Source organism: Egretta garzetta, unplaced genomic scaffold (assembly GCF_000687185.1).
Source record: "Egretta garzetta isolate BGI_Z169 unplaced genomic scaffold, ASM68718v1 scaffold41, whole genome shotgun sequence".
NCBI classification, from domain to species: Eukaryota; Metazoa; Chordata; class Aves; order Pelecaniformes; family Ardeidae; genus Egretta; species Egretta garzetta.
Window position 1 is genome coordinate 3182542 of NW_009258755.1, and position 15634 is coordinate 3198175.

General features: G+C 45.3%; 1 protein-coding gene across 6 annotated transcripts in view; it reads left to right on the forward strand.

Annotated features, from left to right (window-relative positions):
• EPHA5 (EPH receptor A5) overlaps positions 1-15634 on the forward strand; it is a 183313-nt gene that overhangs the window by 136144 nt on the left and 31535 nt on the right. For 2 of the 6 annotated variants that reach the window (XM_035888876.1, XM_035888875.1), the window contains exons 7-8: positions 3856-3961; positions 13487-13552. In XM_035888876.1, coding sequence (XP_035744769.1) covers positions 3856-3961; positions 13487-13552 — 172 coding nt within the window. Of the gene's footprint in view, positions 1-3125; positions 3155-3855; positions 3962-13486; positions 13553-15634 lie in introns of all 6 variants that reach the window. The other 4 variants (XM_009649209.2, XM_035888879.1, XM_035888877.1 and 1 more) reach the window with 4 other exon arrangements.

Below are 15634 nucleotides of genomic sequence, written 5' to 3' on the forward strand. Positions count from 1 at the left end.
CCTCATCCCTAGACTTTGGAAACATCAGGCACATCATGCACTAGACAGGCTAACACATCTGTCCTTGCTTCCTCGGCTCAATTGGCGGGGCGGGAGGTGAAGTCAGGAGGTCTTCAGGCTCCAGAAATTCATAGTGCTCCCTGCTTAGAAAAAAACTGTATTTATGAGAGCTGATGAAAGAGAGGACAAGGACTCTTCTCTCAGGAGGGACAGAGGGGATGAGACCTGTTCCTCCACACCTCTTAATGGCTGCAGAGGATGCTGAGCTCTCTTAAATATCTGCACCTGGGGAAAAAATCCTGAAATGGTGCCTCTCTGCAAGGGGAAGAATTGAACCAGCATTAGCGTCTTTTGGTGTAAGTTCCTGTCAAGCTGAAAGATGGCTTCTGGTGGCTGCCAATGCCACAGCCTCAAGGAAAGGAATTTGACTTGTGATCAGAAATGGGAAAAATGTGCAGTGCAGGAGCAGGACTTTTGCTTGGCCTGTTGAAAATGTGTGTGGGGTTGAATTTTTTTCTTTTTTTTAATGAATCCGATCATCCAGGTCTGGATTCCAGAGCAGATTCTGTGGCAGGGTGAACTCCTGAGGCACGCAGAGGCTCAGCTGCTCTTTCCCCTGTGTTTAGGCACAGCTGTGGGGAAATACTTTTTGTCCCAATTACCAAATTTTTGCAGAGGTGTCAAAGATAATTTTCTCCCTCAGAAAATATGTCCTATCTATTTCAGTTTGTACAACTGTCATTTATTAATTTTTTTATACTGTTTGCATGGAAGAGGAATTTTGTGGTGGAAACACTCTGTTCATTCGTGTGGGAAAGAGCCAATTTTCTGTATGTTTTCCTTGGAAATTTAAATTCGTCAATACTTTTATTAGTGTTACTCCAGTTCACTTAAAATTCATCATCTTTGAAAAGAAGATGCCAAGTTGTCTTTTCAATGCATGCTACCTTTGCAACTGTAATAGATTTTAAAGGAATCATTATACATGTGCAGATGTAGCTGTGGAGCCAGTGATTGAACTAATACAGTGCAAATTGCATCACGATGCAAACATTAATGCAATAAGAATGGTCTATTTAATGTATTTCTTATTGTATTAACCATTAATCGGGCCCTATAAGTAGCAACAAAATCATGTTAAGCTGAAAATTATTCTGTATTATACTGAGGAAATTTTGCTTGCAGTTGGAAAGTTTCTAGTTTAGAGTCATTTGAGTAATAGTGTTCCAGGCTATTAATAAATAATATATTAAATATATGCACATTTGATCCAGTGCCATCGGTACCTACAATCCTGGTCCAAAAATCATGGTGCTTCCATAAAACCCATCATGTAAGTATCTGTGCTAATCAGGATTTTTTTTAAGAATCACCTGGTAATACCTTTAAACACTTTAAACTCCTTGAGTCATTTAGTCAGACCTGCACCCCGGTCTTTTTAGCTTTTTAAAGGCGGAGGAGTAAGTGCTTCTCTGATACTGAGGAGCTGCCGACATAGTCAGAAGAATACCTACTGCGTGGTCCCCAGTTTGGGAGCTGGGAACTGTTCCTCTGTTGGGCTTGAGCTGTGGCTGAAGCAGGACTTAACCAGGTGGTTAAAGGCTTGGTACAACTGAAATACAACCTAAGCCTTAGTATCTTGCAAAATGCAGCTCCGTTTGACATTTAAAACCTTTTAAAAAGCAATTATTTTTTTTTCCCAAGGCCCTATATAAAGTCAGTCTTAGTGCCGGGACTGTGACCAGACTCCCACTGCTTTCCTGCACATCCTGGAGAAGCTGAAAGCAAGCACAGGTCAAGACCTTACTGCTACATCAGAGTTCAGATCTGAATTTCTTGTTGGAGCCAAAGCAAATTATTTTGATTCAAGCGCAAATGAAAACCCTTCAGTGACTGTTGTGAGAATCAAAACCAGCCTCCAAACCAAAACAGGTTTTGTTTCCAGGTCGTGAGGTTTCTGTAAAGTTAGTTTTAATACACTCGGAGGAAATATGAAACAAAAGCCTGAGAAATGCAATGGTGGGGAAGCTGCAACTTGTTTTGGACTTTTCTCTTTTTCCAAATTTGGGTTTTTTTTGCATACTGCCGCCTGCATGTGCAGCTCTGCAAAGGGCTGCAATGCAGCCAGGGCTGCATTTTTCAGTGGAAGTTTTTTATTCGCGTGGAAGCTGTTGCCGGGTGTATCCACTTGCTACTGTCCTCCTTTCTAAATGCCACCAAGCTTGTCTAGCCCCAATAAAACTAACATTGCCAATCCAGTTAATCCAGCTGGTCAGACAAGTGGGAGTGGGAACACCTCACCAAGTCAAGGAGAGGTGATGCCGGAGGGGGAGCAGATGTCCCTGGCTTTAAATGGCAGCAAGGTCCCAGCTCAGCTTATGAAATTCAGGCTTTTTCGCTGGTATAGATCACAGCAGGATTTATCTCGTCTTCCCATCCCTTGAGCTGTGCAAAAAACCACCAGTCACAGCTTTATGTTCTCCTTTAAATGTTTTTCTTTTTAATTATTTTGTCAAGAAAGCAATAAAACATCATCTTAAGGAGCCTCCATAAATTTGTGAAGCTAATAAAATCACTGGATGATGGCACGGGTTTGGAGCAGTTAACATTAAATATTTAATGTATAGGGGCCAATCCTTCTGAAATCATTTACACTGCCATAGCAGGTCCGTGCCACTCGCCATTGAGCGCCAGAGAGCTCCCGTATGAAGAGCTACTTGAAACCCATTGCAGATCAATGTTTAATGCCATACCTTTTTGTCTTCCTTTTCTTTTAACAATTAATATGGGACTATATGCAGTTATTTTATAGCCTCCATAAAGTTAATCCTGTGCTAAGGACCCCTTTTTACCTCAATCATTTAGTTAAGGGCTTAGGAGCTATAATGAGGTTTTTCCCCGCACAGCAGCAGTGCCTACGCCAGAGAGTTGGTTTTGTGGGGAGGAAGCCAGATTCGTACCCCGGGGTGGTTAAATATATGCAGCTAAATAAGCTGGCAGTGGAGAGGGCAGGGTGATGAGGCTTTGGGTTTCTGCTTGGGGAACCCCAAATGCAAAACCCTGAGGAAAGATGAGCTCCTTCCCCTGCAGTGCAAAGCAAATAAACAAGATACAAGTGGTGTTAGCATTTCCATTTTACAGGCTGCAGGAGCTTGCTCACCTGCTCTTACTTAACCTGTGGCAAAACCCAGTTCTCAAACAGCTTTCCTGACCTTTCTGCTGGCACCTTTATCACAGGACTCGTCCCCTGCCTTTTGGCAGGAGGGCTCTTTACAAGGCATGAGCTGGGAGAGTTCTGCTTCCCTTGGCCGATAAAAAGGCCAACAAGTGTATGTGCCTTAGCAAATTCCTGTTCTACAAAGGGCACCTTCTGGCCATGCAATATAGATGCCAGAAGGAGTTAGTTTTTAATTGTTTATAGCTTCTTGAAGCGCAGGTAATGCTGTTTATCGTTGAGATCTTGCTCCTGTCTCTTAACAATAATATTCTCTCTACAAATGGGAACTTGTTGGGTTTTTGTCTTTTATCTGTGTGATTTCTAATGCAGCTAACCCAGGAAGACAAACTTGAGTTTGCAAACTCAAAGCCTGTGTTCTGCATCACTATGGTTTCTGAATCCAGCAATGAGATGTGATTTTGTTGCGTTTTTGGCTTGGTTTTGCTTGTGGTTTTGGTTTCTTTCCACCCATTCCCTTTCCAAACTAGAAACAGACAGCAAAGGGGGAAAACACAAACTATAAAAGAAGAAACAAACTGGTAAGACTTGAAACCTTGCTGGCAGCCTCACTAGAAAGACTCATGTGAATGCTGACTATCATTCTAACCTTAATCTCCATTTTCTGTTTCTCATCTCAGCAGTAGCTGCATCCAGCGACCAGAGCCAGATCCCTATAATTGTTGTGTCTGTAACAGTGGGAGTCATTCTGCTGGCCGTTGTTATCGGTTTCCTTCTCAGCGGAAGGTAAGTGAAGAAGCTGTGTATTTATACTTCTCCAACTTTTGTAATAACTTTTATCTGACCGGCTGATTAGCGCGATTTAGGTGGAAGCAGCATGTGAACGAAGCTGTCGAGCGGTAGCACTGTAAAACAGCATGAGGGTGCACTGATTGATCTGTTTGGACAGGCAGGAATGGCAAAGGCTCGCTCACAGATGTAGTTCACTTCCCCATGATTTTCATCTCTGTATAGACTGGCCCTGATTATTCGACTTGATTCTCACAAGAGTGTTGTCACATTCCTTTAAAAATAAGCAGAACATGTTATTACAGGTAAAATATTCTGAAGCCCGTGTGTTTGCACTCGGAGCTTGCAATGGGCTTTGCTCACAGAGAAAACTTGACTTCAGGAAGACACTTGCAAAGTAAAAGAAGAAACCCAGCCGAATGGCCAAATGCCGCAAGTTTTGGACGGGTCTGGATTTCATTTTTCCTGTGTAGGACATGTGTTCCCCATGCACTAGTAAATTGTACAGAGAGCTCCCCCCATGGAGGGAGACACTCAGCTTCAAACGATCAAGCGATCCCACTGACTTCTCATGTGCTTAAACATAGGCAAGTGATGAAAGCCTGGGCTATGCCATCTTTGACAACTCTAATGGAAGTTGATGGAACTCATTGGTGAACAAGGGATTGTGGTAGTGGGGGAAAATCTGGCTTATATCAGGATCAGGTTGTACTGCGGCACTAAACTTGCGTAGCAGCCAGTACAGAAGGCACTTTTTTCATATACTACACATGTATTAATACATATTTTTTAAAGACAGTAGTGAAACGATGCAACACCCTTCACGCAAAGCCATGTGAGGTGCATCTATTGATAAGGCTGAAGTGCAAAGTAAACATTTATGCTTCTAAGGTACCCGTCAGTGCACTGTTGCTTTCATGATACAGGTCTGTCTTAAGCTCGGGTCTAGCAAGGTGGCTGTAAATTACAGGATATCCTAAGTGTTAAGAGTAGTTAGAAGATACTCACAGAGGAACTGTGCTGATACTGAACGTATTAGCTGAGGGTCTTATTTCCCAGAGGAGGTAGGGTATCAGTCTGCGAATGCGGCGTGGTGAAATCCAGCCAAGCTGAGCAGCTCTGTCCCCAGGCACAAGGCATCCATGCAAAGACACAGTTATTTCCTGTCGTAAAAGGTAAGTGTGCTGCCAGACTCATCTCCACTCAAGGTCAGAGACTGACAGTCTCTTCTAGCTCAGCCATTCGAGCTCCTGTTGTCTGCTTTGAGTGACTTGTTGGCCTTAAAAATGGGAAAGTAAATGCTCCTGCCTCTGCACAAGACGCATTTAGCGGTGTGTGTGGAGGGTGAATGGCTACAGGCCATTCACACCAGGGGCTACAGGACAGTTCTTGCCAAAAAGACTTGGCTCTGAACACTGTGGGCAGGAGTTCAAGTCTTTCCTTAAAGGCTGGAGGTTTTGAGTCAAATCTCTCCTTGAACAGAGCAGGGAGATGTGGACCATGGCCTCCCCCAGCCTGGATGCATGCTTGTATCGATGCAAACAGGCAGATGCACGCGTGGCTGTAGGGAAGCTATGGATGTAGCCTGGTACCTCTGCAAGGAGGGGTCTGGTGGGATGAATCGCAGGTGGAGAGCCGTATATCCCTCTGTGGCCATAAGGAGTCACAGCTGTGTGGCAACCAGCAGCTCTTGCTCTTCCCACAGTCACTGGCAAGCGCTCGGGACCCCTTTGGGGGGAGGACATGCCCTTGCAGGTCTCCTTTTTGCTGCTACCCTCTCTGGTCTGAGCAAACAGTTGCAAAGTCCAAGCCATTTGTCAGCAATTTTCATTAGTTATGTCTTTCTGTCCTTTGCCCTGATAGGCTTTCCAGGATGTGCTTCCTCTTGGCTCTCTAGCTCTTGGCATGTTTATAAAAGCCATTGTCTCCTTTGGCTAGAGTTTTATTGACACCTCTGCTGCTGCCTTAATCCTCCTGCCTTGTACTCACACTTCTCTCCGTGGACCCCAGGGCAGCTGCAGGTTCCCAGGAGCTTCTCCATGGTGCCATACTGGGTGTATGGAAAGGGGCAGGCAGAGGCAGCTGAGCTCTTAGTCCATTTTTATCTTTTCAACCCTTCCCCTAAACTGGAAAGAACCCAGTCCCTCAGCTGGAGGTGGTGGAGCCTCCAACACCAAGGTCTGGTCCATCGTTAGAGAGTTAGCTTCAAAACCACAGAGCTTCTTGGCTGCTTTGAGTTCCTGTGAATTTTGAAGCCCGTCTAGTGCGTTGAATGACTCATGAGAACAGAAAAATAAACCACAGAAGCCCAGAAAACTGGCAGCCAATTTGAAATTAAACAAAGCAAAACAAAAAAATTGCTTCTGTTTGGAAGAAGCAGAAATGCTGCTGAAATGTGTCAGTCACGCTGCTTTGCCTTGGATATCGTTTTGAGATGATTCGTGGAGTAACTTTCCTGCTGTGACACTGCGGGGATGATAAACGCATTCCAAGTCATGGGATAATCCCTTTCTGAAGCTGTTAACCTGTTTCTGGAAGACACTTTCCTGTATCTTTGGAGTGGTTATGTTGTTCCAGTGCCTGGTTCCAGGGGGTTGAATATCCTTTCTAATTCTTCCCCATAGTTGCTTTTAGAAAAACAGACATTTTGAACTCCAGGAGCTGCTCCAGCTGGAATCACCACTGCTTTCCACGCTGAGCAAGCTGTGCCAAGCCCAGGTTCTGTCTTTTCTAAGGAGAGCAGGTATGGCCCAGCAGCAAAGCTAAGGAGAAAAACCCTCTTGCTCTGAAGCAGTGAGGATGTAGCCTGGCAGGCTCCTGCAAACAGGCTCCTCGTTGCTGGCTCTGTGCTGCTCCCAGGCTCCGTGGGAAGCCCATGGCACCTCAGAATGAGGATATTCCTCCCTAGGATGCTGTATGGCATCTCTGTGCCTATCCTCCCAAATGCTGGGCTGAAGAGAGCTTGAGGGCAGTCCTGCAGTGAGAAGGGGGTGTCCTCCTGCTCTCGGCAGCTTGGAAAATAATTCCCCAGCCATAGGACTCGGAAGTTTGCTCTGCTCTGCAGGCTTTTGATTTTCCACTAGGTCCCCGGAGGTAAAACTTTCCACACCTCTTCCCCTTTTTTTGCTTTCAAGTATCTCTGCAGTTTTCTCTCTTGTTTTGAATGAATGTAAATAACAGCTTGGCATTTCCCATTGGCAGCTGGCCCTATACCAAAGGTCAGCTGAACGGTAGTCATGGTGGCATTTCCACATGCCAGCGTCCATCTGTGGAAATGCACTTTGTGTATGAAGCTGGAGATTCCTGGGAATTTGAAACTAAATGCACTTTGCCCTAAACAATTAAGCTGCGTTTCGGAGCTGATTTACTTGCAGATGCTCGGGAAAACTCTTCCTGTAAATAATGAATCCTCTGACCAAGGTCATAAATGCCACCAAGCAAAATAGCTGATCACTTTTTTAAGTTATCCCACTCTTTGCATCAAGGGCATATTAATAATATAACGATCAGGACGACAAATCAAAGAGATTCACTAAATCAGACCGTAGTTGTCTCAGCAAAAAAGAGAAGTGGATTGAAAATCTATTATTAAACCAGCTACAAGCACTGAATTAAAGAACACAGAGTTGTTATCTTTGTTTTGTTAGGATTACATGTTCTTCTTGAAAGTGCAATGCATTTTACAGATAGAGCAAGGCTATAAATTTTGCTTTCCTAGCAATGCTTGAATTAGATGCCCCTTGGCATCGTTCTTCCTAATTGAAGTATATATTCATCTAAAATCATTACAGACTTTTGTTTTACGGTCTGTGTCAGACAATGCCAGTCACAAAGATCTTTGTGCTCCATCTTGCAAGGAGCAGTAAGGTGCTACAGTTGTTGTTGTGGCGTCAGCCCCTTTCTTCCTACATACTGAGGTAGGAAGCCAGGTTTTCATCAGCCTCGGAAGGAGACCCACTGCTCCAGAGCAGTTCCCCCTCTTTTGTCCTTCAAACCTCTTTGCAAAACTGATGGGGTCTTGGGGTGGGTGTTAGACCGCTGGTCCCTCCAGTCCCCCAAGCATTTGAGCTTTGTGGCACTAAACAAAGGCATGGCCTTTTACAGAGTAAATTGGGGATGCTATTAGGTCAGTGCTGTGCATATTTGCAAAAGCTGCTCAAAATAACTAAGAAGTGTACTGTGCATCTGCATTTATAGCCAGCTACCTATTATGGATGACCTTTCCATCTCAAGTGATCTTCCAAAGAACCAGAGGGAGCTTTTTATAGAACTTAAGAAAAAAAAGAGATGTGAAGCAACAAAAAACTGCCCCTCGCCCTGTGTCGTGCATATGTGGAAAGTCTCTTTCTGGCAAGGAACTAGCCTTTGAAAGACAAAGAAAAGACAAATCTTGCCACCTGGGTATTGGCAATTAGAGGCTTCTGCACCAGAGTATCCATCCTTGACCTTAGCTGATTTAGACTTTTAAATATCAGCCCCTGCGGTGGCAGAGGGCTACTTTCTGGACACAAATATGTGCATCTTGTTAAAAAGTGACTTTCAGGGAGTAAAGAGGGTGAAAGGATTGCGGTGTATATCCTAGGTCCTGAGCCAGCGTTTGCAACATTCCGTGATGTGGAAGGTCAAAATGAATGAATTTTTCCACAACCTTCCCCCATCCTATTTGCCAAGATGTGTCAGGGCTTAAAATAGTTGGCTTTTTCGATATTTCCGTAGGAAGTGGGAGACAGTTTGTAGATAATGTTTTTCATAGAGAGAATTTTTCCAGCATGAGTCACAATTTTTGTTAGTTGTGACTTTCTAAAGGGTTTTTATCTCTACATTCTTGCCTGCTCTTCCTTCTTCCTACAGGACATTGTCTCCCGTGATTTATAGCCACTTTATGATGCTGCCTACTGCCAAATATTCCCCACGATTCACCTGACAAGAGGAAGGATTTTGTTGGGGAAGCTATCGCTCTGCCAAGTCAAAATTCCCATCCACCAAGAGCAGGCAGGGTCTGGTCTTGCTTCTGTTTGGGTCAAGGTTTTTACCACCTCCGTCATGTTGACAGCCTCTTCGCTTTTTGGCGGTTTGCTCTTTGCCAGAGGGGAGCGTTAGCAGCATTGGTATACAAGTTCCCTCTCTGAAAAAAAGTGCTCCAGTGCACCCTTCTGCACCAGGTGATGCCTTTCCAGGGCTGGTGTGGAAATCTGCTGCCCGTAGTCCCCATCTCTAGCATCCTGCCTAGATCAGATTGGCAAATTTGGCTGCTCAAACATCTTTTTTCTTTTTTATTCTAAACACTTTTTGGCTTAGTACTTCTGTGCAAACATACTGGACTGCGCAAGCCAGTCTGAGCTGCTGCAGTTGCGAGGAGGGTTTAGGGACCTAGGCTAATCTGCCTTCAGATGACTTTGGCCCAGGCAGGAGGTGAGAGTTGACCAAATCTGTAATTAAGCTCCAAGCCCATGAGGCATTGCCCTTGAAAGCAGCATTTCTGAGTTATTCTGGCAGCAGCCAAGGGAACGGGGCAGGAGAACCGTTGTGAACAGATAAGCGGCTGGCATAAGCTTCGTCTGAGCAGGGAAAATGTGGGGGAGAGCAGCAGTCAGTGATGAAAGCTCCTCACCTTCATTCGGATGACGTGTTTGATGGCATTGTGCAAGTCCCGTTTCCACTTCAAGAAGGGAACTGGGCTGCCCTTCAAGCTGAAAATGGAGCCTAACTTCAGTGGTAGCAGCTCCAGGCTCCTGCTGAGCACTGGTGAAAGCCCCATGCATCCGTAGTGTTTTAAAGTGGGGTTTTAGAGTATCTTCTCTTGGCTGTGGAGTGGGTAGAGGATGAAGAAGAAAATCAGACTGTTGTCCCTTTGCACTTCTGAATATGTGGATGTTTCACCTGGCTTTGGATGCTAGAAATAGGAAGCGTGACTTCTGAGGGCGCGCCTTGTTGTGGCACTTGGCCTCTTACCTAGAAATAAGATTATCCCTACTTTCTTACGGCTTAGACATAGCAAAGTATAATGCCAGAGGTCTTTCCAAGTGCAGTTCCTTTCTTTGGAAGCATTGTTCTCCTTCCCTGTAGTGACTGCATAGATATCATCTGCTTGGGCTTCTGCATTCTCAGTTATTCTCGAACAGCGCAGAGATGTGCTTTAATAAGAGGAGGTCACTCCTTAAACATTCACATAGTTCTGGGCAAAGTAGGAGTATATTCTGAGCAGCTCACAGTCTGTAACGCTGCTCCTCTGGTGTTCAAAGCAAGCTTGTTGACTCACGAGGTGCTAGGTGTAATGCTGGCCTCCTGACCTGAAGATGCAGGAACGAATGATTGCCATTGCTCAAGGCCGTGTGAAGGATTAGAAAAATCTTCCCAGGCATGCTCAAGTATTTTAGTCTCTAATTGCAAACCTCTGAAGAACATTCCATTAGAGCAGCTTATTAAAAGCAACAAACGAGGCTTTCATTTATCATGATTCCAAGTCTTCAACTTACAACTCTTAAAAGCCGCAGCTATATATGGCAGGGGCCCCCCCGGATCAAACCACTAAAAATGTAGTTTAACTCCAAATGCTCTCTGGGTCATCTGCAGACTTGTGGTAAATTAATTACATTGATTGCAGGCACAGTTGTTGGGGCCCATCATACATATACATTACATTAACAAAGCATGTAACTCAGGGTTTGAAACAATGCCAAAGTTGTTGATAAGTCCTCCTAGCACAGGTTTATTAAAGTTTTCTCTCTGGACAGTTGGGTTTGCAAACCACATAGGCTTTTTGGGGGTCACCTTTGCTGGAACTGGAGGAGTGTCGGCTTTGTGTGCCTGAGATAACCAGAAGTGGTAGAGCTGGACTAGGCACGAAGCAGGGCGGTGCCAGCAGGCCATGGAGGTCCAGGAGCTGCTGCTGGAGCTTCAGGCTCCTCTACGTTGTCTCTGCCCATCTGCAGCCCTTTCTTTGAAGCCAGGGCTTGAAGCAGAAGTCAGACCAGCTTGGCTTTTGGAGATGCTGCCGCCTCAGCACCTCGTTCTTTCCCAGCAAAGGGAATTTAACGCTGCAGGTTGTTTCTCAGTAATCTTCACCATTACGTGGACGTGTCATCTGTTAACCTGCAGCAGACTGGAGGGGCTCCTGACCACCCACTGGAGCCAGGGGCAGCCCCCACAAGCTGGTTGATTCAGTGAGGCTGGAGAATTTGCAGATAATTATGATGTATACAGTGCTTGGTTCAACTTTAACTCCTCCCTGATACAGGTCAGCTTGCTGGCTAAAGATTTTAAAACCCCAGAGAGGTCCGGGCATATTTCACTGAGCGGTGATCTCCTGTTCTGCCACAGCATTTGATCTCATCTGGAAAGCGTTTGCTTTCAGCTCCTCAGTTTCTAGACCGAGAAAGCCCTTTGTGGAGCAAGGAGATGGGGAAACTTTGCCCCTCTTAGAAGCCATCAGCACCCAAATGCAGCAGCCATGAAGGCACAGTGCGTTTGCTGGAGTTTAACATCCAGTTTTATTTGCCTCAGGATTTTTCTATTCTGAAGTTTATCTGCCAAATCAAGCCATCCTTTTAACATGAGCAGTAATAAGTCTTCCTTTGTCCTAACTGTTCAGGCCAAGTAGTCCGTTCACTTACCTATCCAAGTGCTCCTGGGACTGGAAAGTGAATCTTATTGTCTGCTGAATCAGTTTAGTTTGTTTCTAAGAGCTTTAGATTTCCCCTAATGTTACACCTCAGACTATTTTGACCCCAAGTGCACAACATTATGTGATGGGTGTGCAGGAGTAATGCTGCATCGAGGCATATTTTCCTTGCACTTGAGCAGTTTTTCCTCCCCATAAAGGGAGCGGGTGAGATCTGAAGCATTCTGCATTCAGTGCAGGGAACTGATTTTGTCTCCGAGCAGCCCGGGTGCTGATGAGGTGCTCAAGACTTTGTTTAAGAAAACAGCGAGCTCTTTTCATTTTAAGGAATTGGTTGCTTTTCAGGGTAATTGAACTGTTGTTTCAAAAACCTTGACTTTGCAGGCCAAGCGGTGTTGGAAGGTCTGGTGGCAGCAACTGTTAGAAAATACCTGGGGCGAAAGGGCCTCCTAGCCAAAACGTAAGCTAAGTCGTCACAGCCACAGTGATCTTCTGGAGGTGTACCAGTTCCCTGCTCTCAAATCCTGCGAGGTTAAACCCAGAAAATGGCAAAACTGACTCAAAATATATAATGCTTGGGTTCTCTTTGTGTGCTTTTGGGCTTGGACCTCTGGTGTTAACATGGATCAATGCAGAGGTTTAGTGAAGGCTGAGCTGCCTTTGTATTAGTATGACTGCACAAGCTGGGGCATTGTATGATTACGAAAATAAAAAATATTGTCAGTTATAGTAAAAAAACATTGGCATTGCTGTTTAGAAAATGTTAGCAGGTTGTTTTGCTGATGCAAAAGGAGCTTAGAGAGACATTCTTCACCAGTTCTAATTTAAGTAAGCACATAATCCAGTATATAATTCTGTAAGCCATTGCATGCCAGAAGTTATTTTGCATCATAATTTAAGGCGGTGCAGTTGCAGAATGTTAATTTTGTGTAAATGGGCTGTTTTAATGTGTCTAGGCATTGTAAGTAATACTTTATAAAAATCTGATGGGCACAATGTTTCTTCAAGAACGACATGTTATGATGGTTTGAGGAGGAATGGTGAGAGAGATCTTCAGCTGACTTTAACCAGGGTATGTCTGCACCGCTGGGCTCCTGCTTCTATATCGTACTGAAGTTCTTCCTGTTGTTTCTTCTGCACTATGTTCTTTTTCAGGATGAATTACCTTAATAGATTTGGTAACAGAAAAATTGTCCATGCAAGTTCTCTGACAAGGATAAAAGGCAATTACTGAGGTGCAGCCAGCCTCGAGTTACGGACTGATGCCAGGCGAACCCATGCTCTGATTAGACTAGAGTAATGGCTCAGCAACCTTCACAAGCAAGCTGTGAACGCACACAGTGCCTTTCAACTCACCGTATTTTGAATTTATTTAGGCTGAATGCTCTCACATGACTCATAAGGTCCTGCTTCTGCAGATGGGCAATGCGCGTGCAAAGCTTCACTGAGAGAAGGAGACCCAGAAAGGGCTGTGTGAGTTGAATATGTGCATAAGAGTCTGCTAAAGCAGGGCTTACATTCATCCAGTGATTTTTTTTTTTTTTTTAAAGGAAATTGTAACTGTACCACACACAGGCTTGTGGAAAAAGTCACTTTGCCTGCTCCAAGGCAGGTGCTTAAGTTTAAGCACATGGGTGGCCCTGTTAATCCTCAGGGTGGTACTCAAGTACGGGAAGCACATGGTTAATTGCTTTGCAGGACCAGGATCTACAGGCTTTCCCCAAGGTGTTTTTCCCCAACAGTAGCACGTGAAATGAAATTCTTGCAGCCCGGGGTGTTAAGTTCCAAATAGTCATTGCAATAAGAAGGAAGAAGTTCATATAAAAATATTGCAAATGTATTGCACCTTGCCAGGGCAGTGGGATTATTCCTTATCATGGGCCTTTTTGTTTGCTTTTCAGTTGCTGCGATCATGGCTGTGGGTGGGCTTCTTCTCTGCGTGCTGTTGCCTATCCGAGCCTAACATGGTCAGTGTTCCCACCCGTGCTGGCTCCTATTTCGTGTCCTCCCTCCATTTTTTCTGTGCACAGTCTGCCTCTCCCTCTCTTTCTTGTATTGGCCTGGAAATCGCTTTCTCATCCGATCTCTGCACCCAGCTTGTCTATCTCAACAACTGGAAATAGCATGACCCGAAGCAGAGCGTGCCTCCAGTAAGAGCAGGGGCCCTGGGGAAAAACAACCTGATATGTTATGCCATGATCAATCCAGACACTGCACCAGCAATGTCATGTGTCATAATAAAACATCATGTATGCTGGACACTTCCATCAAATTCTGCTTCTTGTCACCAACAGGGCCCGAGGGAGATAATTTGCCCCCAGAGAGGAAGCAGGGGGCAGGCGGGAGCGGAAGGGTATTTAGTGGCATGTAATGTGCATGTCAGTGAAACAAACTGTATGTCATCGACATACGTGTTAATGTATGACATACACAACAATGACATGGTGCTGTTTGCCAACGATATGCTCCAACGGTGTTGGACATATCTCTGCGGGCGTCGAGCTGCGTGTCCGTGCTGCATGCTGCCCCGTTCTGACACTATCTGGGCTGCCTCACCAGGTTCTGCTCTCTTGTACTCTCCCCTCTTTTCTAACTAATCAAAGGAAGGGTGATTTTAATTTCTGTTGGTTTGACTGGACACAAGTTGAGTTGCGTCCCAAAGGGAATGTGGTTTAGTTCTCTGAATCGGCTGTAATCTGTGCAGGCAGAGATCTTCCTAAGCCTCCTAGGAGACTCGTGAAATCACCATCCCCATCAGACAGCTGTTGGAGGCCAGAGGAGCACCGAGATGTCCCACGTGCATTGTTAAACTGGGAAGGTTTTGCAGCATAGCTGGGCGAGCGGTGTGAAACTCTTCTGCTGTGTTTTCTGGGGATGCTGAGGCTTTGCACAGTGGTAGCTGGGGCATGGTGCAGTCCCTGGCTGTGGGGCACAGTGGTCACCAAGGTGGACTGTTTTTAGGTCCTATAGTGCTGTATTTTGGCTCTGACAGAGGCGTGAACCAGGGAGGAGTTTGCAAATGCAAATCCCAAAGGCGGTCCAGCAGAAGTCTTTTTTCTTTTCCTGTTGGAGAATTTTTAAATTGTTTTGGTGACTTTGGAGTGCTTAAGAGCAGTGCTAGCAAGCAAGGCTGCTCAGCTTGAAGTGTTTGGCTGCAAAATGTTCTTCTGGTACGTGCGGCCATTCCTGTGAGCCACCGGTTGGCAATGATTGCACTAAAAGAAAACCTCCTGGTACTTTTGATGTCTGTTGTGCCCGTGCCACCAGCACACGAGCAGTCCCTCACTGGGAGTGATGCTTCAAATGTCCTCAGCAAGGCCCCCAGCCAGAGAGTGGCAGCAATGGAAAATACTTTTCAGAGGAGACCGGGAATGGACTGGATGGCTGCGAAGAAGAGAGATACATAGGGAAAACTTGGCTGACCTGGAAAACACCCTCTGCAAGTTTCCTTCTAAGCTGCAGAGAGACTAACGTGGCAGCAGGCTGAGAGGGGGAAATGGGAAAAGTGACTTCAAGGCAGGGACGCCATCGGCTGTGCTATGAGAAGGCACAACAACCTCTTTAGAGAGATTTATGGCGATCACTTCAGAGGGAGCTTCCTGTGAGAGGAGGAAATGGTATCTTGTTTAAATTATTTTTAATTGTTCTGGCAGTGGTTTAGGAAAGCAGGGAGTCATTCAGTGCAAAGGCAGAGAAAGACTAAAGGCTAAAAATACCACTGCTGGAATTGTGAAACTTCCTTTGTAAGGCGTCCAAGTTAATTGGAGGTCAAAGGCAGGGTTGCAGCCTATGGAGGGGGACAGTAGTGGCTGGGAAAGCAGCAGAGAAGACGGTGAGCCTACAGTCCTTATGAGGGGAACCTGCCCTGGTTCCTCTTGGGCCAGTTGTCTAGTGGGTCTTTGAACTGAGCCAAAGCTCTTAGCTTGTCATCTGCAGACCTTTTACTGCTCTTTTGATGCTGTTCTCCAAATTATAGGAGAGTAGATAGAGGAGTTGCATGAGTCAGATTCCCAGCCTACATGGGTTGCACCAGGTTACTCCAGGTGAAA